Source organism: Pezoporus flaviventris, unplaced genomic scaffold (genome assembly GCF_033815535.1).
Source record: "Pezoporus flaviventris isolate CSIRO_AGI_PZ_B2104156 unplaced genomic scaffold, CSIRO_AGI_Pfla_v1 ptg000007l, whole genome shotgun sequence".
NCBI lineage: Eukaryota > Metazoa > Chordata > Aves > Psittaciformes > Psittacidae > Pezoporus > Pezoporus flaviventris.
The window spans coordinates 59,184,785-59,207,998 of NW_026892555.1; the positions used below are offsets into that span (position 1 = coordinate 59,184,785).

Here is a 23,214-nt window from a genome sequence, read left to right on the forward strand (position 1 = left end):
ATTAAACATTCTTGCCACATAGGAGGGGACCAGCTTCACAGAGGGATTCCTTGGCTCTTGGATCCCACATAGGTGCCAGCCCCAGTGGAGACTGAGAAGATGGAAAGGATGCTTTCATCCTTGTCTTTACTCTGAATATTTTTACTCTTGTAAATACTTTGGTTTTTTTTTTCAAATGTAGTGCAGTATTTATAGCAACAGTATATTGAGCTGGCCATTTTAGTTGACTCAATTATGTTATATTGTCTACCTAAAATTAATCAGAAGATAAATGATTATCCATTTACCTGATACCATATACTTAAAAGTTCAGTAAACAAATATCTGCCTTATAAAAATGAAATTTTTTTTTCCTTTCAAGACCCAGGGGCTGCTTTGGGGCAATCAACATATAACATGAATGGCACCAGGCACCAGCCTTTGTTCTTTGTCAGTCTGCCAGAGTTACAAGAACTCTGTGCTGCTACAGTAACACTGAGTTCTCATATACCAGAAAGCGAGACAAGGAGTACACAGATAAAGATTTGCAGGTAAAAAATTTCAAGGGCTGTTATTTCAAAAGCTGGTGGTGATTATTAATCAAAGATTTTATTAGCAGTACTAAAATTAAGTGTAATAAAATCAGCAAAATTCTTATCTGCAGCAAACGGTATAAAACTGTTCAAAATAGATTTTGGTTTTTGGGTTTATTTTTTTGGTGGGGGACTCATGCTATTGGGGGAAAAAAAAACATTGCTATTATGTTTTAAATATCATCAGGTAAAACTAACAAGGCCAAATTAAAAAATAATTGAAATTGACCTCCGTTCATTTGTAAAGCTGGAATGCTTTATGTAGGTGGAGACTGACTAAAAAGAATACTTGAAAAGCATTTGTACATTCCTTAATGTTCACCAATCATTATGTTATTACCTTTAATAGGAAAGGGGAGAAACAAGAAACTCTGCCAAAAGGAACACTTTTGGAGAGTTCTGTTTATGTGCCAAAGATCTGTAGTCTTTGCCTGAGACCACTGTGGGTGGGTTAAGAACAAGTAACTTGGACTAGCCCAACATACTATACTGAGCCATTGAAAACCCGTTAAAAGGGGAATATATTATGTTTGGAGATGGTGAGGAAAATAAATTTGAGAAAATCAAGTATGGAAAATATTTTTTTTCATAACATTTTATTTATTTGTTTTTATAGGCAGTTATTATTCCTACATCAAGACATCCTTTCTGCACCTCTTATTGGAACACTAAATCAAATTTCAATTGTAATGGCGGTCAGTATCACTGTGTAAATGAGTATATGTAGTTACATACCTTAGCAGATGAGTGGAATGCACCTCACTCAAAAGAGAGAATCTGGAATATGTTTTATTGAGGTAAAATAATAATTTGACGGAGTTCAATAAGCTTGATGGAATTTAGCAAGGTTCACCTTATTAATTACTGCATGGAAGAAACATAGAGAGGAAAATTGACTTAGAATGACTCATACCAAGGTTGGAGGCAGGAAGAGTAGAGGACCTTTCTGTTGAGTCATGAGGTTCAGAGTGTACCCCATTGTTTTCTAAACTCTTTTTGAAGCCTAGGTGTCCAGTCTTAGTTTCAGACTTGGTCAATGGTTCACATCTGATGGAATTATCTACACAATGCTTATAATATCTGAGTAGCTATATGGATTATTAATGCTTCATAGTATTAATTCTGCATGATATCAGTAATTTACCAAGGATCTGCCATAGGTAGAGCTTTCCACCTTGGCTAAGGAAGGATCTCTTAGTCTTAGCTAAGGAACCTCTAGCCTTTAGAAGGTCCCTGCTCAAGAGGAGAATCATCTGGCACACAAGTCAGCTGCCATTCTGGAATAGCTCAAGTCTGGCCTATCCTGATTTCAGTATTTATAGGGTGAAGTAGTTTGCTGCTAGTCAATATATAGACAAGGCAGAGGTCTTCAGTTCAGCTCTGGCATCTTGTTCAGTACGTTGGTTATCTTGTACTTTTGGGTTTCAAAATCACCTTTCAAATATTTTTCAAGACACTTCACTCCCTTTTACATGAGCCAGGGGCTTTCCAGCTCTCAGGTTTATCCCAAGGACTTGAGGCCTGTTGCTTCTTTGTCAGCCTGAACCAAAGTACAGCTAGGAGTCAAGTTTATCCATCACCCATCCCTCCATGTTTCTCTAAGAAGTGTTTTGTTTGAGAATCAAGGATAAGTAAAATAAAGTCATTTAAAGCAAAATTTTATTTTTGTGGCTTAGTTAGTACTGTAGATGTCAGCTTATGTCTTCTACTCTTCTGATGAAACGGCCTTTTCAGATGGTGAACCTTTTATGGAACAAAATGGACTCAGTTGGTAAGATGCCACCGAATTCACAGTGAGAGCATGAGGGACAGAGTTCTGCATTTTTGTTTTGGATAGTCTTGGTTGCTACATAATGTATCTTTAGCTGGTGATGAGTTTACACTATGGCAAATGCCTGAACTCATTTTAATTATTGTGCTCCTTTAACGTACAGGATATGGCATTTGCTCTAACTATTCCTTAGCATGTTTTTCTTAGGCAAAGTCAGTGATGGGCCATAATTTAATTTATGATTATGATAAATTATGATACCCCTTAATTTGCTTTTTTTTTAATTATTATTTTTAGATACCGTTTTACAAATCAGGAATATGTCAGGCCTACATAGAGAAACAAGGAGCTACTGTAAGTGCTGAAACGTGTCTCAGTTCTTAAGACTGTTACACTTGTCTTCAATTGCTGTTTCCAGAGATGTGTGTTTTTGTAGGGCATGCAATTTGCACTACAGAAGCCAAGTTTCAGGGTAAAAAAGTCTTCCAAACTGTCCTTTATGAATCTTGGTTTAGTAAGTATATTTTGTCAGTCAGAAGTTTTAAGAAGTTCCCGAGCAATATCATTAGATTGCTGCAGTTGGAATACTGATCCTACTCAGAAGTGTTGAGGTTTGTCCTCGAGGCAATGACAGACCTGCCCCTCGGGCCAAAGACCTGCAGCTCTTCTGAGGGTGTCAGCTCCCTCTGTGTGTGCTCTGTAGGTTCCACATGTGCAGGTATTCAGACAACAGAACTGTCTCCCCATTCACGGTTCAGGTTTACACCGCCTGCGTAGGACAGTCTCAGAAAAACAAAACACAAACATAAAGAAGAAATGGAACCCATGAGCTTAACATCTGATATGTTTTTAGACCATTATGCATATGATTTACTATCTTCTAGTATGTCATGTTTGTGGATTTTATGAATGTATGTATGGGCACACTGAAGTTGCTGAATCAAAAGACTGCTTGTAATCAAAGCCAGGAGCTCTCAAGATTCATTTACACACTCAGTCAGGTGTATTTCTCTTTGTTCCAAGAAGTGTAAATGCATATCCAGAGGGACTTTGACACGATTGTGAGGTGGGCTGATGCCAACCTCATGAAGTTTAACCATGACAAGTGTAAGGTCCTGCACCTGGGTCGGAGTAATCCCAGGCACAGCTACAGGTTGGGCAGAGAAGAGATTCAGAGCAGCCCTGTGGGGAAGGACTTGGGGGTGTTGGTTGATGAGAAAATGAACATGAGCAGGCAGTGTGCGCTTGCAGCCCAGAAAGCCAACTGTATCCTGGGCTGCATCAAAAGGAGCATGACCAGCAGGTCGAAGGAGGTGATTTTGGGAGGAATATAAGGCTGCTGCTAGAGGATGTAGGAAGGCAGCTAGGAGGACTAAGGCATCCTTAGAATTAAACCTGGCAAGAAGGGTCAAGGACAGCAAAAAGAGCTTTTTCAAATACATGGCAGACAAAACTAACACCAGAGGCAATGTAGGCCCACTGATGAACGGGATGGGTGCCCTGGTGACAGAAGATACAGAGATGGCAGAGTTACTGAATGCCTTCTTTGTCTCTGTCTACTCTGCTGCAGGCAGTCCTGAAGAGCCCTGTACCCCTGAGATCTTAGATGAAGTCAGGTCGACGGAGCGGTTTGCCTTAGTCGATGAGGAATGGGTTAGAGATCAGTTGAGCAATCTGGACATCCATAAATCCATGGGTCCAGATGGGATGCACCCGCGGGTGCTGAGGGAACTGGCGGAAGTCATTGCTAGACCACTCTCCATCATCTTTACCAAGTCTTGGGAAACGGGAGAGGTGCCTGAGGACTGGAGGAAAGCAAATGTCACTCCAGTCTTCAACAAGGGCAAGAAGGAGGACCCGGGTAACTATAGACCGGTCAGCCTCACCTCCATCCCTGGGAAAGTGATGGAACACCTTATCCTTGGTACCATCTTAAGGCATATCAAGGATAAGAAGGTTATGAGGGGCTGTCAACATGGCTTCACCAGGGGGAAATCATGTTTGACCAATCTCTTAGCCTTTTATGAGGAAATAACACGGTGGATGGATGATGGCAGAGCGGTGGATGTGGTCTACCTTGACTTCAGCAAAGCATTTGACACAGTCTCCCACAGCATCCTCACGGCTAAAATGAGGAAGTGTGGACTGGATGATCAGGTAGTGAGGTGGACTGCGAACTGGCTGAAGGAGAGAAGCCAGAGAGTTGTAGTCTATGGGGCTGAGTCTAGTTGGAGGCCTGTAACTAGTGGAGTGCCTCAAGGGTCAGTACTGGGACCGGTATTATTTAATATATTCATCAATGATTTAGATGAGGGAATTGAGTGTACTATCAGCAAGTTTGCTGATGACACTAAGCTGGGAGGAGTGGCTGACACGCCAGAAGGCTGTGCTGCCATCCAGCGAGACCTGGACAGGCTGGAGAGTTGGGCAGGGAGTAACTTGATGAAATATAACAAGGGAAAGTGTAGAGTCCTGCATCTGGGCAGGAACAACCCCAGGTTCCAGTATAGGTTGGGGAACGACCTGTTAGAGAGCAGTGTAGGGGAGAGGGACCTGGGGGTCCTAGTGGACGACAGGATGACCATGAGCCAACACTGTGCCCTTGTGGCTAAGAAGGCCAATGGCATCCTGGGGTGTATTAGAAGGGCGGTGGTTAGTAGGTCGAGAGAGGTCCTCCTTCCCCTCTACTCTGCCCTGGTGAGACCGCATCTGTGTCCAGTTCTGGGCCCCTCAGTTCAAGAAGGACAGGGAGCTGCTGGAGAGAGTCCAGCGCAGGGCAGCGAAGATGATTAAGGGAGTGGAGCATCTCCCTTATGAGGAAAGACTGAGGGAGCTGGGTCTCTATAGTTTGGAGAAGAGGAGACTGAGGGGTGACCTTATAAGTGTCTATAAATATATAAAGGGGGAGTGTCACGAGGATGGAGCCAGGCTCTACTCAGTGGCAAACAATGATAGGACCAAGGGGTAATGGGTACAAACTGGAACACAAGAGGTTCCACTTAAACTTGAGAAGAAACTTCTTCTCAGTGAGGGTGACAGAACACTGGAACAGGCTGCCCAGGGAGGTTGTGGAGTCTCCTTCCCTGGAGACATTCAAAACCCGCCTGGACACATTCCTGTGTAACATTATCTAGGTGTTCCTGCTCCGGCAGGGGGATTGGACTAGATGATCTTTCGAGGTCCCTTCCAATCTCTAGCATACTGTGATACTGTGATCCTGCCCCTCTACTCTGCTCTCATGAGACCTCACTTGGAGTATTGTGTATAGTTCTGGTGTCCTCAGCATAAAAAGGACATGGAACTGTTGGAACAAGTCCAGAGAAGGGCCACGAGGATGATCAGGGGACTGGAGCACCTCTAATACAGAAAGATAGGCTGAGAAAGCTGGGGCTATTCAGCCTGGAGCTGAGAAGGCTCATAGCAGCCTTCCAGTATCTGAAGGAGGCCTATAAGGATGCTGGGAAGGGACTCTTCATTAGGGACTGTAGTGATAGGACAAGGGGTAATGGGTTCAAACTTAAACAGAGGAAACTTAGATTGGATATAAGGAAGATGTTCTTTACTGTGAGGGTGGTGATGCCCTGGAATAGGTTGCCCAGGGACGTTGTGAATGCTCCATCCCTGGCAGTGTTCAAGGCCAGTTGGACAGAGACTTGGGTGATATGATTTAGTGGGAGGTGTCCCTGCCCAAGGCAACAGGGCTGGAACTAGATGATCTTAAGGTCCTTTCCAACCCTAACTATTCTATGATTCTGTATCTAGACTAGTAAGGCATACACTGCTCAAGTATGCTTACATTGCATAACTGCTTTATGTTGATCTGTGTCACTGACCTGTTACTGTTAGATTTTTTCAAAACCATCAGATTAGTGGTACAAAGTATGGTTAATAGCTATGAGCTGCAAGCAGATCCTTGCCAGATCTCATTAGAAACATACTCCTGGAGGTGTATTAGTTGGCTCTTCATAACCCATTGTAATTAGTTGCTCTTTCTTGACTAATGCTAACTGCCCACAGGCAAGCAGTCAGGCAAGTAGTACTGCTGGGTGAATGAAGCTACTGTTTATTTATCTTTATTTATTTAATTAATCTGTTTATCTATTGTTCTTGTAACTGCAAGAAATGTTTCTGGTCCTGAGTTTGACAGCAGGGTTAATATATGTAAATTTTGAATGTTGTGCCTATTGTCTGGAAAGAGATGCATATCTAGTAAAGTACTCCATTTAGCTCAATTAATCTTTTCCCCAGGTCTGTTATTACATTAAGTGAAGGGTAGTGCACATTACTTTGATAACACATGAAAACTAAATGCCTATGTTAAATACTGTGCTAACTTCCTCTTATAGCCAAGTAGGTGAAAAATAAAGATATGTAACATATACTAGGATTTGGCTCCAGGATGCAGTAGTAGTGTCTATGATTAAATTATGACTGAAGCCTGTAAAAAAAATGTGTTAAATTATTAGTAATGTATTTTTCTTTGCTCACTGTCATTATTAGCTGCAAGCACCACAAACAGTTAGTCCAGCAGTTCTCCAAGCTTGTCTTTCCTACACACTGACAGCCAGACTTGCACCCAGGTGGAACAAAGCTGGTCATTTCCTGGTGCAAGGTATTTGACTCATCTGGGTCGGGAATTGAGCATTAAGTTTTCAGTTCTTTATTGTTGCACTTGCTTTCCATAATTTAATTTCCATCATTATTTCATTCATTATATTATTTCATTCATTTATGTCCTATGACTTTTTCTTTGATTGCATTTTTATTCCTTTATCCAAGTTCGGTGATTCGTGTTAAGAATTCACTTTTTCATCTTCCTCCTCATCTTTGTAATAGATCAAATAATTTTTTCAACTGAATGCTATATACCAGATTAATAATTTCCAAACCAAATACTGTTGGATGCTTAAAGTGCTCTAAAAATTGGACCTTTGTTTCAGATTCATGCTTTCATCTGTGCCACTTCTGCATATGGTTTGAATGCTTTCCTAATACAGAAGTGGTTTTCTGTCAGAACATCTCCTTCTATCCTTCTGTCTCCTTCTATCTATCTTTTTAGATGGTAGTTCCTTTGCCTGACATGTCTCTACTAGCTTCCGTGTAGGATCTGAATTACCAAAGTATGGAAACCAGATGTGTTTCAGATACTGTGGTGTGCTCTCTTTAAGTAGAGCAATTATATAGATATAACAAATACACATTGTGAAAAGTATGTAAGATATTGTCTTATTTCCAGACACGATATTAACAGTATCTTGTTTTCAGTATCCTCAAAATATATCGTGCTCTGAATGAGATCATCTGATATGGGAATAACAGGTAGAAGTAGAGGGCTAGATAGTAACTGATACAAATGAAAAACATTGACTAGCAGCAATGTGATCCTGGTACATGCAGCTTGTCTAATGATTTATGTTTCTAAAGCTGGGTGAAAATGATGATATATGGTAGAATATGTAGTAATACGATACAGATTTGCTTTTGAACCTGAGAAATTCATTAGCTGTTGGTCAATTAAAGATAGTTCTATGTAAAATTTCCTTACTGGGTGAAAAAAATGGTATATAAGTTGTTGCCCACTGCTATACTTTCACGTATCTTTTTTTGATATAACATGTTAATGAATCAGTGAAAAGTTAATTGACAAAGATCTTTCTCTTTCATTTATGACACACACAAACAAAACTCTGTCATTTCTCCTTTTTTTGCATAAACATATTAGACATATGGTTTAGAAAATAATGTCTATCTGTTTTATTTATTAAGGAAAAGATTTTTTGTCTCGTTCAGGAAGGCAAAATGCTGTTGGTAAGTACAATATTCTGTTGATAGTATTACCAACACAGCATCTTTCTGTTTTTCATTCTGAAATAACCTCTGTCAAAATACACTGTGAAAAAAGGTATTTTTTTCTACTATTAATCTATAGCCAAGATTGAAATTTATCATTTACAAGTTATGATTATTACAATTAAATGTACTTGCATCAAATTATGAGTCTTGCAAGTGATGTGAAAGTTCCATAATAAGAGATAGGAGAATAAGCTAATGTGACTGTCTTGTATTGTACTACCCCTGCTGTTCACAAAAGTTAAATTAGCTAATAGTTGAGCATATTGCTTAGCTATTGCAAAAATTGCAAAGTCGTATTTTAATTCCAGTATAAAAGTTAAAGATGACATCTAGGGATATTGGTGCCTAAATCTGTAGCAGGGATATACGTTGAGGAGCATGATACATTCAGTCTGTGTGCTACAGTTTGTTGAGAGCTGAGTGAATGTTCTAGAGATGTGTCAGTAAATGCTTGCATTGCTCATGCAGTCTTACCTATTGACCACTTCAGGATGTGTAATACTGGGCTTGATGACTCAGTACAGGCAGTGGTTATAAGAATTACATTTGCTTTGAAAATAGGTGCTTATATATCAAGGATGTATCAAGCACCTGGATGCAGGGACAGCCATGAGTTCCTAGGGAGGTGTACTCTATAGACGGTGATTCATAATTATTTTAATTTTTCACAGTTAAAATGCACTTTAATTTCCATGCTAAGCAAGTCTAGCCTTTTGATTTTCAATTGCAGCATTTTCGTTAGCAATTACTTTAAATAAATAATTTAGTTTAGTTTTCTGCCTAACAGATGCACTATGGTTCAAAACTAGGCTTTGTGCTTTGGTTTTATCTTAGTCATAGACCTCAGTGTATCAGAGAGACAGCTTTGCATCAGTGTGGAGGCTTGCTCGGTTCGGTTGCCACCCCCTGAGGTATAATACAGTTATATTTTCTGTAATTGTTTGACTTACTAATTTTTATCTCTTCTGTTATGTGACTTGTAGTTAGAGTGATGGGGATAGAAGTGCTTGCTTCTGATTTTATTAAGATGGTAATCATATTCACTGACTATCTGCAGCTGTTATAAAGGCATAACATCCCTATTATACCAAAATTGACACCCATATTATATCTATTATTAACACATTCTAGCAAACATTGTAAACTGAGAGTTTTGACTACTTAACAGGCCTTTCAAAAAATGCTAACAGAATATAGTAAAGTGCCTTTATGATTCTAGATTTCATTCTAGCAGTGTTTTTAGAAGGCATTCACTGTCTCACTGTCATACATAGTTTTGAATAACATCTTAAAAGTGAAGCTACAGATAAGTTGTCAGCACTGTATTTCAAGTCTGTATATAATTATTCTGGAATCTGCTTGATTTTCTATTCAGCTTCCAAAATACTGGAGCATCCTGGACTATGCTGCTTGTAACCATAATTAATAAACTGTTTAGGAAATCATGGATTAGGTTGAAAAAATACCATCCTTTGTGACAGCTGTGTCACCTTTGTTGAATATGTCCATACATACAGGTGCACATTTGTCAGGCTTGCTAATTTCTTCCAAAATAAGTATTTCTGATCCAAACACTTACTTAGTGTAGAAGAACAGGGTTTCTTCTGTGACCTATTTGGGCAGCATAAACATTAAAGCTATCTATAGAAATCCAGTTCCAAAATGACACAAAGCAATGATGATAGTGATCATGATGTGGCTTCACTGTCAGTTGGATCATTTTTATACTTTTTTAAAACAGAAATGGCTAAATTTTCATGCCAGTGAATAAATGCAAACCATAGTAGAACACAAAGAGAGAATATGTTTCTCAAATATCAGTGTTTGATTGTCCCCTACAGTCAAATATTTCTGCATTGTGAAAATGTGGTGGTTTTTGACTTCTCACAGGGTGAAGCTGTATATCCCATTAATTCTCTTGCTTGAATCTTTGCACTTCACTTGGCAAGCTGGCATACACAGTTACTAAGCTGTCCACATGGGTTTCTGATTTGAACTTCAAAAATGTACATGGACGTGAGACAGCTTTTAGGCTGAGAAATTCCTTCTGTACTCATTAAAACTCTTCAGCCCTGCCCATGGCAGAGGGGTTGGAACTAGGTGATCTTTAAGATCCCTTCCAACCCAAACCGTTCTGTGGTTCTACAAAAGTTTAAATCTCACTGATTTAAATAACCTTTAAACCTTGTACTTGCATAACATTTGAAAGTATTGGCTCTAATATAAGAGTCTGCAATTTGATGATCTTCTGAAATAATCGGTTTGTGAGAGCTAATAAAAGAATGGTAAAGTACAAGCTTCAATATATTGTGATGCGTAATTATTTTTGAAAATTTTAATTGTGTACTGCTGTAGAAATATTTGCAAATAACTTTTTTTTTTCATTTTAAGTTGTCAGACTTTGATATTTCAGCAAACATCTTAAAGCTGTTTGATAGCAATGAAAATACAGTTATTCACCAACATTACATATCAAGTAACTGGTGCTACGTTTTGCCAAGGTAGGAGTCTGTTATTGTTTCATCAGAAACAAACATTTCCTGGAATTGTTGCCCTCCAAATTGTGAATTTGATACTAGTGATAAGAACACCTCTGTTTTACAGTCTGTTTTACATTCAAGAATCTTTCTTTTTTATTTTAATGGTCTCAGTGTTACAGAAAATGAGAAAAATAAACCAGTGAATCATAAATTACACATTTAAACATTACTTCAAGTTTAGTAATCTCTCTGCTACTTCTGTGGTATGCAAGAGTATTAATTCTTGTCAAATATAATTTTAGCTGAAAGTGTCAATTTAAAGAAAAAAAAATTTCCACCTTCACAACAAGCTGTCCCTACTTTCATCATAAAAATAAGCGAAGTAATGATATATTCGCTTTTGTTCTGCGTTCACTGGTAGTGTGTATTGCAGATGAGAAATTAGACTTGTAAGTGCCAAGTTCTTTTCCATACATCAGGAAATATTGCCATTGTTCTGTCGTAAACTTAAAAGTTAATGGTATTAGTCCTCAAAACATAAAAATAATCCATAAGTCCTTTCAATGCCAAAAAAAAATTTACCTTTTTCGCCTTAAAGTCCAGTATATCTTCAGCTGAGTTTTATGACACCCTTTCTAAGCAATCCCCCCTTACCTATCACAGCATGAAAATGGGTCAGATTATAAACATCAGCCACATAATTCCTCCAGAATCTCCTTTCCATTCATATAAAGAATTTCAGATGCACTGGAAGAATCTGGTAAGAGACAATATATACTGATTTTGTTTTTCCCTCCCTTTTTTGTACCTATTGAGTTTGTATTTGTAATGCATGTTCGTATATTGTTTTTTCTTTTTCAAGTATGGATATATTCTTCCAGAGGATCTTAAAGAGACAAAAATATACTTAAGCGTTTACTTCAAACCAATAGGGGAAAGGTTCTTTACATATCCTTTCGGAATATTTTTGTTACATTTCCTCTGCTTTTAACAAAGATCTAAATTTTCATCTTTGAATGTGACATATTTTCTTCTTCCATAATTTCATAGAAGTCAGTGAAGAATTGTTTCACTAGACAAATCCGAACAATATATATAGTGAAGTCTCTTTGTCTCATATATTGAATAATAGCAAGTCAAATAGAACAGTTTGCTTCACAGCTTCCATAAACATGATAAATGCCATTCTAAATGGTGATGTATAAAGATGAGTTAAATTCCTGTAAAAATATGTCCAGCAAAGGTTTGTTTTAAAGAGAATTTTCCTGCTGTGGAAGGCTAGACTAAGGCTTACTTATACTGAGTAATCTTTACTATGCTAGGTTAGTATGGTATAATCATGTTGAAGTCCTGTAACTTAACTTCAGTCCCTTAATTAAGTATGTGCTTCTGTTCACCTCTTTGAAAAAGCTTTAGCTATGTTCATGATTTCTTCTCAACAATTATGATTCATAATTCTAGAAATGGAAAGAAACTTGTTATGTATCCCTGAGCACTTATTCAGGTACCCTTTGAATTGCATTCGAAGTCAGCCAGTGCAGTCTTTCCCCAGAACAAATTCGGAAAGCGTGTTGAACTCATTTCTTTCTGACCTGAAGTGTAATCTTTCACATCTATGTGGATTTCCAGTGAGAATGACAAGTAAAGCACTTTACGCTACACAGGAACTCTCCAGGGCTCCGGTGTGTATAAGATTTTTTTATGAACATATTAAGGGCATGTACTTTGTTCAAGGTATGGAGTGGTCTTTATCATATTCAGAACACAGAGCATAAAACTGCTTTTCACAGCAAAGAACTATCAATCATAACTTTTATTTATATGTAATTAAATATCATGCTATTTGCCGTTTTTAGGTTGTTCACATCACAAATACATTTGAAAACTAGACTTAGTGTTAAATAGTTGCTAGCAATACTTGCAGTTCTGTAGATCTTATTTTAAAGTTGGATATCCAAAACTTCCTCACACTTCTTCCATGAGAATAATAATAAGAACAATATCAACAACAATAAAAACAAGGTGTTGTTATTGTTGCTATTATTATATTATTATTACAGATTATTATTACAATTTATTAAAACTGAAACATGCAAAACCACAACCCAAGAGCAATATAAAGTTCTGTGGACTTGGGCATTTAAAAACAGTCAGTCTGTAAGGTTTACTCCATTGCTGGTGATGGAAAGGAGGCAAGCAATCAAAACTCATTTAATTTGAGGTTGTGGCAAATGCTGAGACTCAAATTTCTGTGGTAGCAGTATGTGAAAGAAGAAATGAAGTAATTAATTCTGAACAAAGAGCAGTGACAGAATTTGCAGAGATTCTAAAATACTATAATCCTCTTTCAGAAAGCAGTTGCTGTTTATGTCTTCTCAGTGATCAAAGCTAGAATGGCTCCTTTCTGTCATCTGCAGTTTTTACAGACATCCAAACTGTCTTTGAGTCAGAATATAGATGCCCTTAGAAGTTTAAAGAGACAAGGAGCCCTGTCAGTCAAATTCTTTGCAGATCCCTTCAAAAAGGGTAGGCATTACCTAGCTGGAAAGCACTAAACCTAGATAATGGCTGCAGTTTAAGTCTTTCCTTCTGAGAAATAAGATACTCCACCATAGTTTAGAAATAAAGAACTGGGGGGAGGGGAAAACAAGTTTTCATTTGTAATGACAACAAAATATTTATTGAAAATATAGTTCATTCTAAGTCAAAAAAGGAAAATGTGTAGTTATATTTTGTGGTATTAGGTCGATAATGTATAGTGATGCATTATGTTACTCTATCAGATTTTTAAATCCAGTTCGTTCTATTTATTAACTCTTGTTGTATTGCAGGAAATAAAATCTAAGCATATGAACTTGGCTGGTGAGATGGTTTGTGTAGTATCTCTAACACAGGCTCCTCCAAGGAAACAGACTTTGCCTGGAATTTCTTCACCATGCAGTATGGAAAACAGCCACTGGATGGAGCGTTTGATCAAAGAGCCAGAAACAAACGGTTTTTCGAGTAGCAGTAAGAATATAGGAAAAGTTAGCATTGAAGCAACAGCGATGTCAATGAATAACAGGCAAATACCAGAAGTACAAGAGTTACCAGTTGCAAAATCGCTAGAAATGCCTGTAAATTCAGCCTTTGAGCTCCCCTCGCAGAAAGTCAGCAAAATTATACCAATTTTCAAGGGAAAGTTGATGCAAATGAATGGAAGGACCACATATCATACGGGTGGGAAGAAAAGAGAAAGTGCTGAAAGACATTCACCAATGAAAATTATGGGTGTTTCATCTTCTATGCTGACTGGGTACAAGCCCAGCACGACTCAGGTTTACAAACCTGTTCAAAATATATCAGTTAAAAATCCTGCTCATAGCAGCATACTTCAGGTAACGAACACGAAAACATATGTAAAACATGGTGCACCTGTATTTCAATGGAAAACCGAGTCTGCTGGACAAATGACTAGTTCTGATTTGTCTGATAACTCAGCTTCAGGTGGGAATTCGAGTGAAGCCAATCACAGAATGGCAAATTTTCCTTCCTTTCTTAAGAATGTTGGGTCAGTGCTTCCGAAATCAAACATCAGTTTAAGTCTGAATGCATATGAATCTCCTGTGTCCAGTGCAAGAAGGGGGAAAAAGTTTGCAAGTCAAAATACCATGCAAGTTCTTCAGAAACAAAACCAGTCAAAGAAAGTAGATTTGCAGATTCATAAATTAGACAATGAAATGACAAATTCCAGTTTATCACAGCAACAGAGATCAAATGAAAGAGCAGGGTTAAATATTAATGAATCTGTCTTAAAAGATAAAGCATGCACCGCCAAGAATGAAGAAGGTAAAGCAGCATGCCACTATACGGACTATATTGCTGAGACAATCAGTCATCATTCCAAATCTATCTTTGAACAGGTATGGTAAAATAACAGCCTCATTCTCACTGGTTCTCGCAAATTCAGTATATTCTAAAACAATGTTAAGCAATAAAGAGCATGACTTTCATCATGTTCTACCAACATTCTCAATATAGTTTTCTAAAATTTGTATCATACAAGTTAATGTTTTCAGCCACTGATGTTGTGTTTTTTTTTTTCTGAAAGGGAAAATATCTTACTGTGTTGTCTGAGATAGACACTTCTTTTTTTCTGTTTGGGACTTTTAAAATGGGATAATTAGTTTTCCTTTCCTTAAGACAGTTTATCAGGGAGTCAAGATTTGTGGGAGTTTAACTGCTAGAGGTACTTCACAACTTAATTTTTTTATGATGCTGTCTGCTTTTTAGTAAAATAAATAGCTGAACTTATTTCAGCACAATTTTCATGAGGATGATAATCCCACAGATTGGGTGCATGGGTGAAATGTGTTCTGCTTCTAACTGTTTTCACCTATAAAATGTAATTTGGTGGGTTATTTAATATTTGTGTTATGAGGGCGTCTTTTAAAAAAGTAGCCCATTTTAACAACTAGAAAAATACTGGGTTGTTTTGGTTTTTTTTTAATAAGGGTATAAATTTCTTTACTTTAAGATGATTACAGGGAACAAGTATCTGACATGTGAAACTCTGACCTCAAAACTGACTTCCTCAGTCAAGGAGAGCGATGTGGAAGAATTTGTAAAGAAAAGTTGTGCCAGAAGAAGGCAGGTAAGCCCCCACACACACATACACCCCCTAGTCCTGTAGACAAGGGCCTGAATTAAGAGAAAAAAAGGAAAGTTTTTTGTGTTTTATTTTTTTTTTTTTTCATTTTCGCACATTCCAGTTAAAATGGGGAAGCCCTCTCTGGATAAAATTAACCTTAACCAGGATAAAATAAACCTTAACCATTAGTTATGTTTCTGGTCCTTCAAACATGATCTGGTTTTAATTATTTACCCACTATACCTACAAACATATTTGTCATGGAAATTATATTTCCATTGGAAAATGACAACTTTTATTAATTATTTCTCATATCATTCAACTAAGGATTTCACTCAGAAACAGCTTTTTAGTTGAGCTATTAGTTTAGTATTACTGCTTTATTTGCTTTACTGTTTTTTTGCCTTTTGTTTGTTTTGGGTTGTTTGGGTTTTTTTTGTTAACAGAAAGAAGAAGGTTCAAAGTTAAAGAAAGCCAAGAGAAGTAAGCCTTCTATTTAGGATGTTCTGGAGTACTGAAAGAAAACCCTGGGTATGCTCATTACAAATTTTAAATATCGTTCTTTATTAAAATAGTATCATGTCTGTAATAGCTCCTACTCTTTTGGATCACAATAATGATATCAGCAGTCTCCAAAGGAATTACTTTACTGAACAAATGGTTTCCAGAAGCTAAGATTTGTTGTTTATTGGACACTAGCAAGTAAAGCTTTTCTTTTTTCTTTTTCTTTTCTTTTTTTTTTTTTTATTCATTGAATACAAAGGCATCTTGTACTTAGTAGAACTTAGAATTTGGCTTAAATTTGTATTTTGATTGGCTTATTTTCTTTCAGACTAAAATAATCCTGGGTTTTGTGCTGCTTTCATTTGAATCTGACCTGAAATTAAAACCGTAAACCATTAAAGTGAAGTTATGTATATTATTTAGTATCATTACATGGAATGGGGCAAGGACAAAATGGCCTGTCATATGAAAGGAATAAATTTACTTTTGTAACCAGATATGTCAACCCACATCATGGGTTGTTGTCGACAATAGTCCTGCAGGATAGAACAAGCTTTTTTTTGAATGTTCTTTCGAATATTAAGCATACATCCAGCATATGAAACCCACCAGTTTTATTGACCTAATGCCTATCTGAAGTCAGCAGTAGTAAAGCATGCAGGAAAGAGTAGCCTATACAGTGAACTGTTTCAGATATAAATAGAAGTATATTTATTACAAAGAAAATATTGATGTAAACAAGATGATCACACAGACACAACAGCATAAAAATGTATATTATACAAAACCAATAGAAAAACATAGCAATAAAGAAGCAAAATATGAGCTATCCATCTTCTGATCTGGCTTTCGGCTTCAACGTAACTGATAACAAGTAGCCAAATGTGCATTTTGTCTCAGAGATGCACTTTCTAATCTTCCTTTCTTCGTGTGGATAAATTTCTTCCAGTAAACAAGAGATCAGTTGTTTGCTTTCCCTAAAGAAAGTCTGTTGTATGAATGGAAGCTTCCCTTATAAGGCCTTCATACTTCATTGTTCAGTCTATCTTGTTCCTGGATCTAGCATTTCATCTTTCCTGCTTCAAGCTGGGCAGTTCAAGCATGGTGCTTCTTCAGATATGATCTGGTTTAGCAGTTCAGCATAGATAGGTCCAAAGTCTCTGACTTTCACTGAGGACTGATAAACAGAAATGATGTCTCTGAGAATAGCCAGAACTTGACTTTTTTACTCAAATAATTTTTTTTTTTATTATTATTTATTATTATTTATGAGTTAAATGCCACAGGATCAAGTTGATTGTGGTAGGTGATGCTTAAATCCTGGGGAAGAAACAGCATCTTCCATAAAGTGTTTAAAATATGGGTTCTTCATTGGTGTTAATGACTTAAAAACAAGACTGGAGCTAAAATAACTTCAGCTATTGGATAGGTGCCTACAGTTCTGATTCTGAACATCTTTGGTCTGAATTTCTTTATTATATATTACTACACATGCATTCAGAGTGCATGTTTTCATTTGAACACTTGAGAATTACTTACAAGTTTTCAAATGGGTGAGAAAGTCTCAATGTAATTCAATGACATAGTCAACAGTAAGGACTTGGATCTATAATTCATGACAATAAAAACATTTTTTTACAATTATCTTGCAAAAAGGGTCAGTTTTTATGACTAAAGTGCCAAGCTGCACTGCCTCCTAATTTGCCCAGGAAATCACAGCATAATTCTGATTTACTTTTTTCTTTTGCGGATGAAAATAGTTGGTATGTTAATAAAGCAATGTGAGAGAAGTATTTAATATTTTAATAAATTGAAAATTTGGTTCTAACACTAAGTCATTCTCATTCATTCTGGTTTTACTCATATGCAGACAATCCCCCATTCTCTGAGGAAGGATTTTGGCTTTTCTTTGGCATAAGAGTAGCTAGATATTAAGCATGAATTTGAGATACTCCCCTCCTGCCTCCATGTTTAGTGGTCTAGACTACACTGGGGTACATTATTCTTTTTCAAGGCTGTGCAGGTTGGGCCAGTGGAAACTACAAGGCTGCTGAGGCGCCCAACCCATGAAGTGGGGGCAGGATACCTGCTATAATGAGCTCTGTAGAGTCTGTTGGGTATGTCTGCTAGATTTCCATGGAATTTCATAGGAGTTTTGACATCTAAAACAGATGTAGACAGCTAAATGTAGGTGGTCTAAATCTGGAGCTCAAAACCATTGCAAGAGTCAGACTTGAACAGTTATTAAGTTTAATAAAGATCTGCATGATTAAAAAGTTTTCAGAAGCAATTTATAGATCCTTTTTAAGCTATTTTTTATTTGCTATCAAATAGGAAATAAAAAGTCTCCATGTTTGGTCCTTCATTAACAGAAGTCATCCTATCATTTTCAAGGTCAAAAGGAAAGTTTGGCTCCTAAAATCAGTCAGAAGAGCAGAGCTTCCAAGGGAGAGCATATACTAGTACTGAAAGACATTTTAAAAGAAGGATTTTCAGCATTTCAAACATTCATGCTAGAACAGAAATGTTAAAAATCGTAGCACTGAAGTTACCAAGCCTTTTCTGCTGATCTGCAAAACTCTTCCTGTTACTCTGCTCCTGTATTGTCATATGATACCAATCTTTTGGTTTAGACACCAAATTTCATTTAGCAAATGAAAATCTACAAATTCATTACATAAGGTAGTAACAGTATTATTTTACATGAAAGTAATTGCTGCCATTACTGTAAGGATATTGTATGAACACAAGATAGAGACAATGGATCCACACAACTGGAATTTAGTAAAAAATTTTTGCAGTTTTGTATAAAGGGCTAGAGATCTATTGGACTCTTTCTTCTGAAAAGTGTATTGTCCCAAGCCAACATTTAGGAATTTCTCTTCTAATTGAAAGGCTATGATACAGAGATTTCCACAAAGCCATCTTTCAAATGCTTTCTGAAAATATTAGGCTAAAATAATACCTTTTAAGATATATAAATATAATAGCTTGAGCTGCTTTTTGAAGAAACAGTTTTGACTTACATGTGAAAATATTTGCATGGAAATTTTATGTGGTGAAAATATTTGGGATTTTGTAAAAAAAAGATTATGACAATGTTAAGTCTTTCAATGAAAAAGCAATTTCTTTTATGATCGGGGCAAATTCATTTCCTAATCAAATCTAGTGGCAGAAGTAACCTTTGGTCTGTGTACATTAGTAGATTATTGGTACTTAAATACATGAGAAATACTCAAAAAAATAGATGCTATCATAACTTTATTGCTATTATCCTATCCATTTTTAATTGCTGCAGGATTGTTTCAGGTTAGGGGCAATCTAATTTATTGCATGGCTGACCACTTAAAAATGCTAAAGAATACTTCCTCAAGATTCTGTTTCTTATGTTCTTATAGAGTTAAGAATGTGATTTGGCTGCCTGATCTCAGCTGGTTCAGGAGTCATGAATAGACTTCTGCAGTCGAAGTTGCTTCTTCCAGCACCACAGCTGACTGTAATATTTTGAGGCCTTTAAATTTAAAATCCCCAGACCTAAGAGGAAGGACAAATCTGTGCATAGTACCATAGTGAGAGGATTCTTTCTTTGTCTGTATAAAAATGCAAACATTTAACTTGAATATGCTAAATCCAGAAAAGGGCCACAAGGATGATCAGGGGACTGGAGCACCTCCCGTATGAAGATAGGCTGAGGAAGTTGGGGCTGTTCAGCCTGGAGAAGAGAAGGCTGTGTGGAGACCTCATAGCAGCCTTCCAGTATCTGAAGGGGGGCTATAGGGATGCTGGAGAGGGACTCTTCATTAGGGATGGTAGTGACAGGACAAGGGGTAATGGGTTAAAACTTAAACAGGGGAAGCTTAGGTTGGATATAAGGAGGAAATTCTTTCCTGTTAGGGTGGTGAGGAACTGGAATGGGTTGCCCAGGGAGGTTGTGAATGCTCCATCCCTGGCAATGCTCAAGACCAGGTTGGACGAGGCCTTGGGTGATATGATTTAGCGTGAGGTGTCCCTGCCCACGGCAGGAGGGTTGGAACTAGATGATCTTAAGGTCCTTTCCAACCCTAACGATTCTGTGATTCTTTGAAATCCAAACTTTGTAAACTTTGTGTATTAACCCTACTGAACTACCTTTTGGTTTCTTTTATGATCTAAACTTTCTCTCTGTTTCCACCATTCAGGTTCCCAAGAGGGCATTAACATACTTGCGGATCTCTGAGCTGTGTGAACTTTGCTGTTTATTTCACATCTTTTATACCTGTTTCTGAGTGAAAAACTGAGTGTTAAGTACATACAGTAAAGTGAAACCATGTATTGAGAACTTTTCAAGTTCAGGTTAAGCAAGTGTCTCTAAAGAATTTGAAAATGTAGCTAATTGCTTAGGTTTTGAATCACATTAGATCTGTTCTAGTACTTGCACTTAATCATTCTTCCAAGTTAGTTTTAAGTTTCAAGTCTGTCTTTTTATGATATAGTTATATTTAATTCCTAGCTACAATGTTTAGGTTTCATCAGTAAAACATTCCTAAGTAACTTTTCCTTGTCAAGTCCAATGGTTAGAAAACAAGTGGCGCATTTTTTCTTAGGGGAATAATCTGGAGGCTGGATTTGATTCAAGCTTCTTTAATTCTTGTTATATATTCTAATGAATTAAAAAATGCCCAGAATTTTGCCCTATTACAGTGACAGCTTTTGTTTTGTTTTGCTGTTTCTCAGATGGTGACTGTTAACATAACTGATTTAATGGTGCCAGTGTTCAAAAGAGAGTGGGCACTTCAACAACAAGTATTTTTCTCATACAAAGCATACAAAACCACACAAATATTACAAAAATTAGAGCAACATGCGCAGTGAGGAATCAATATTTACATTTCGTCCAGAAGTTGGTATACAAAAGTACCTTTCAAATGCTTTCATAGATTTGCCTATATGTAATTGATCTTTTTCTTGTCTTACAGTATGAAAAAGCCTGTAGAGCAGTTTCATTTCTGCTGTGCTAGATAAATTAATGCTTCATCTGATCTGTTTCATATTGTTGCCTTTTAAATGCTGCTGGTTGCCAATATTTGCCTTGTATTATAACTGAATTAATTTTGCATTATTCTTGCATTTTCAAATGTTTACCTAATTTTGTGTTATGTATTATAATACTTAAAATATAGAAAATTAAATTATCACAGGTCCATTTTCTTACATTTAAAATAAACTACTGAATTATTTATTTGTGCTAAATTGCTAAATGCTTCCTAGTCTGTGCTGTAGGGAAAGACCCTGCTATTCTACCCGCTACACACGCTCCTTGTAAATGTAAAGCAAGGTGTTGATAGTGAGTGGAAACATGCTGGGTGTAGGAGTGGTGGTGGAAATACCACTGATGGGAAAGAAGGGTTAGTGCTGTGGCTGCCTTTGGAGGAGCTGATGATGCTGAAAGGACCTTTGCTGCTGCCTACCCTTCACTACTTATTTAGAGAGGTTGCAAGAGCCCATCCCAGTTCCTCTTTTTAACCAGTTCTTATTAAACTGGGCAGAATACCCAGGCTTCTGACACAGGAGCCCTCAACATCTAGCATCACCTGGGGCCTCCATGTGTGATGCCCGCAGTCCTGATTTCTCAGGATTAAAGGAACAGACCCTTCTACCTGCCCCAAAATATATAAATGTACATCCAGAACAAGTGGAAATGTAAAAGGTAAAAATAATCACCAGGTGTGATAAACTGGTAAGAGGTCAAGTGGCAGAAGATATCACCTGCCCTTTGATGCCTGCAGGTCTTACAGTGTTTTAGATTACAGTGTTTAGCTTTTTCATCAGTTTTCAAATAATCTGATTCTTTGTCAAAGTTGAATCAAGTTCACATTTGTGAAAATGTACATAGCTGTTTTTTGAACCCCTGTATTAGGTTCAGAAAGTATTTGTTGAGTTGAAGTACTCACAGTGAGTTCACATTATTTAGTAAATATGCACTTTCAGAGAGTGATCTTTTCTCTCATATTTTCATAAATTGACAGTATTCTTTTCCTCCCCCATCTTCACAGATGTAAGCCGGAGGGACTTTCTACATAGTTTAAATTGGCACGTACTCAAGAGCTCTGTCAAATCTGAATTTAGAAGTTTACAAATTATTCTATGGGTGCTTATAACTTCAGGGAAGCTTGCTGTTTAGTTTCTTTGGTGCTTGTTTTATGCCAGCTTATGGTTAATAGTTGGTTTAAAAATAGTAAAATTAAGACCTCTGAAAGTACTATGTCACTGTATCACAAAGTAATTTAGTAAACATAGCAATTTAAGGACTTTGGTCTGGATGCTTATTCTCTTCAACATGCTCATCCCCTAGCTTCCCAGAGAACCATGAGTTGAACAGCTGTGGTATTTCTTTCATAGTTCAGGAAGAGGATTTGTCCCAAACCTGGAAAACATACATTGTTCTGTCTCCTTGCAAAACCGTAGTTTCACTGGCCCACAGAGGCAGCACAGAGCAGTGGCTCAACCTCTCACCTAAAAACTTACAGCCAGGATGAGCATCTACATTTTCCCTGGGATCTATGCAAAATTCGATGCAACCTCTGAACAGCTTAATCCCCCTAGGGCAGCATTAGAATCCAGAACAAAGCAAGCTAACTTTATTGGAAAATATGTGAAAATTGTTCCCAAAGAGTTTACAATTGCACCAGGAGCACAAATAGCTTCTTACAATGACTTTTTAAAATTGTTTAAAACAGTGACAACAAATTTCTTTCTAAACCCAGTATGTAAAAGGGATTTAAACTCACCTCCAGTGAGAGGAGTTCAAAAATACTGAAAGCTAATACGTCTGATTGGCTTGCAGGACAAAGCTTGTTCTCTGGGATCAAATAATCACTTTTAGGAATAGACACAGTTTTGTTCCAGTGTGAGAGTAGCCCAATATGTGTGTAAAAAATAAAATATATACATATGCACACATATGTATATGTGTTAGAGCATGTGTGTGTGTGCACACATCCGTACATATAGCTGTATCTCATTACAGATGTTTTAAAAATATGCAACATAATGTGAAAAATGTTGTTCTAGTACAGACAATTCAGTTTGGGCAGCAGCATTTGGTAGTTCCCCATTGTTGTGTACCAGAAAATGATGCACGTGGAATAATCCCTTGCCCATGCCACAAAACTCCATTTACATTGATGAGAGCAAGCTACCAAAGCTCAGCTGATTGCAACTGTGCTGTCTCTATCAGTAGATGAGCTTAAATACTATTAAACCATCAACTACTATTTAAATAAATCAGCAATTAACCAAATATGCTGATAGCTGCAGCAGCCCGAAGTTGAATCTTCATGTAAATCACAGAATCACAGAACAGTTTGGGTTGGGAGGGACCTTAAAGGTCATCTAGTTCCAAGCCTGCTGCCATAGGCAGGGACA

General features: G+C 37.2%; 1 protein-coding gene across 3 annotated transcripts; it reads left to right on the forward strand.

Moving 5' to 3' along the window:
* Positions 1–348: 348 nt before the first annotated feature.
* CUNH18orf63 (chromosome unknown C18orf63 homolog) lies at positions 349–21,047 on the forward strand. 3 transcript variants are annotated; one of them, XM_061448912.1, is made up of 12 exons: positions 349–530; positions 1,189–1,267; positions 2,641–2,697; positions 6,844–6,955; positions 8,110–8,151; positions 9,031–9,107; positions 10,588–10,697; positions 11,340–11,436; positions 13,508–14,578; positions 15,193–15,309; positions 15,753–15,837; positions 19,989–21,047. In XM_061448912.1, exons 1-11 carry the CDS (start codon positions 397–399, stop codon positions 15,804–15,806), a joined length of 1,950 nt encoding a protein of 649 aa, XP_061304896.1. In that variant the 5' UTR covers positions 349–396; the 3' UTR covers positions 15,807–15,837; positions 19,989–21,047. The 3 variants fall into 3 exon arrangements, with proteins under 3 accessions (XP_061304896.1, XP_061304894.1, XP_061304895.1); XM_061448910.1 differs by lacking the exon at positions 15,753–15,837; XM_061448911.1 differs by lacking the exons at positions 15,753–15,837; positions 19,989–21,047 and adding an exon at positions 17,825–18,122.
* The last annotated feature ends 2,167 nt before the right edge of the window (positions 21,048–23,214 follow it).

Coding starts and splice junctions, on each gene's coding strand:
- CUNH18orf63 (XM_061448910.1), top strand. CDS start 397: ATGAATGGCACCAGGCACCAGCCTTTGTTCTTTGTCAGTCTGCCAGAG. Junction 531..1,188: donor ACACAGATAAAGATTTGCAG/GTAAAAAATTTC, acceptor TTGTTTTTATAG/GCAGTTATTATTCCTACATC. Junction 1,268..2,640: donor AAATTTCAATTGTAATGGCG/GTCAGTATCACT, acceptor TATTATTTTTAG/ATACCGTTTTACAAATCAGG.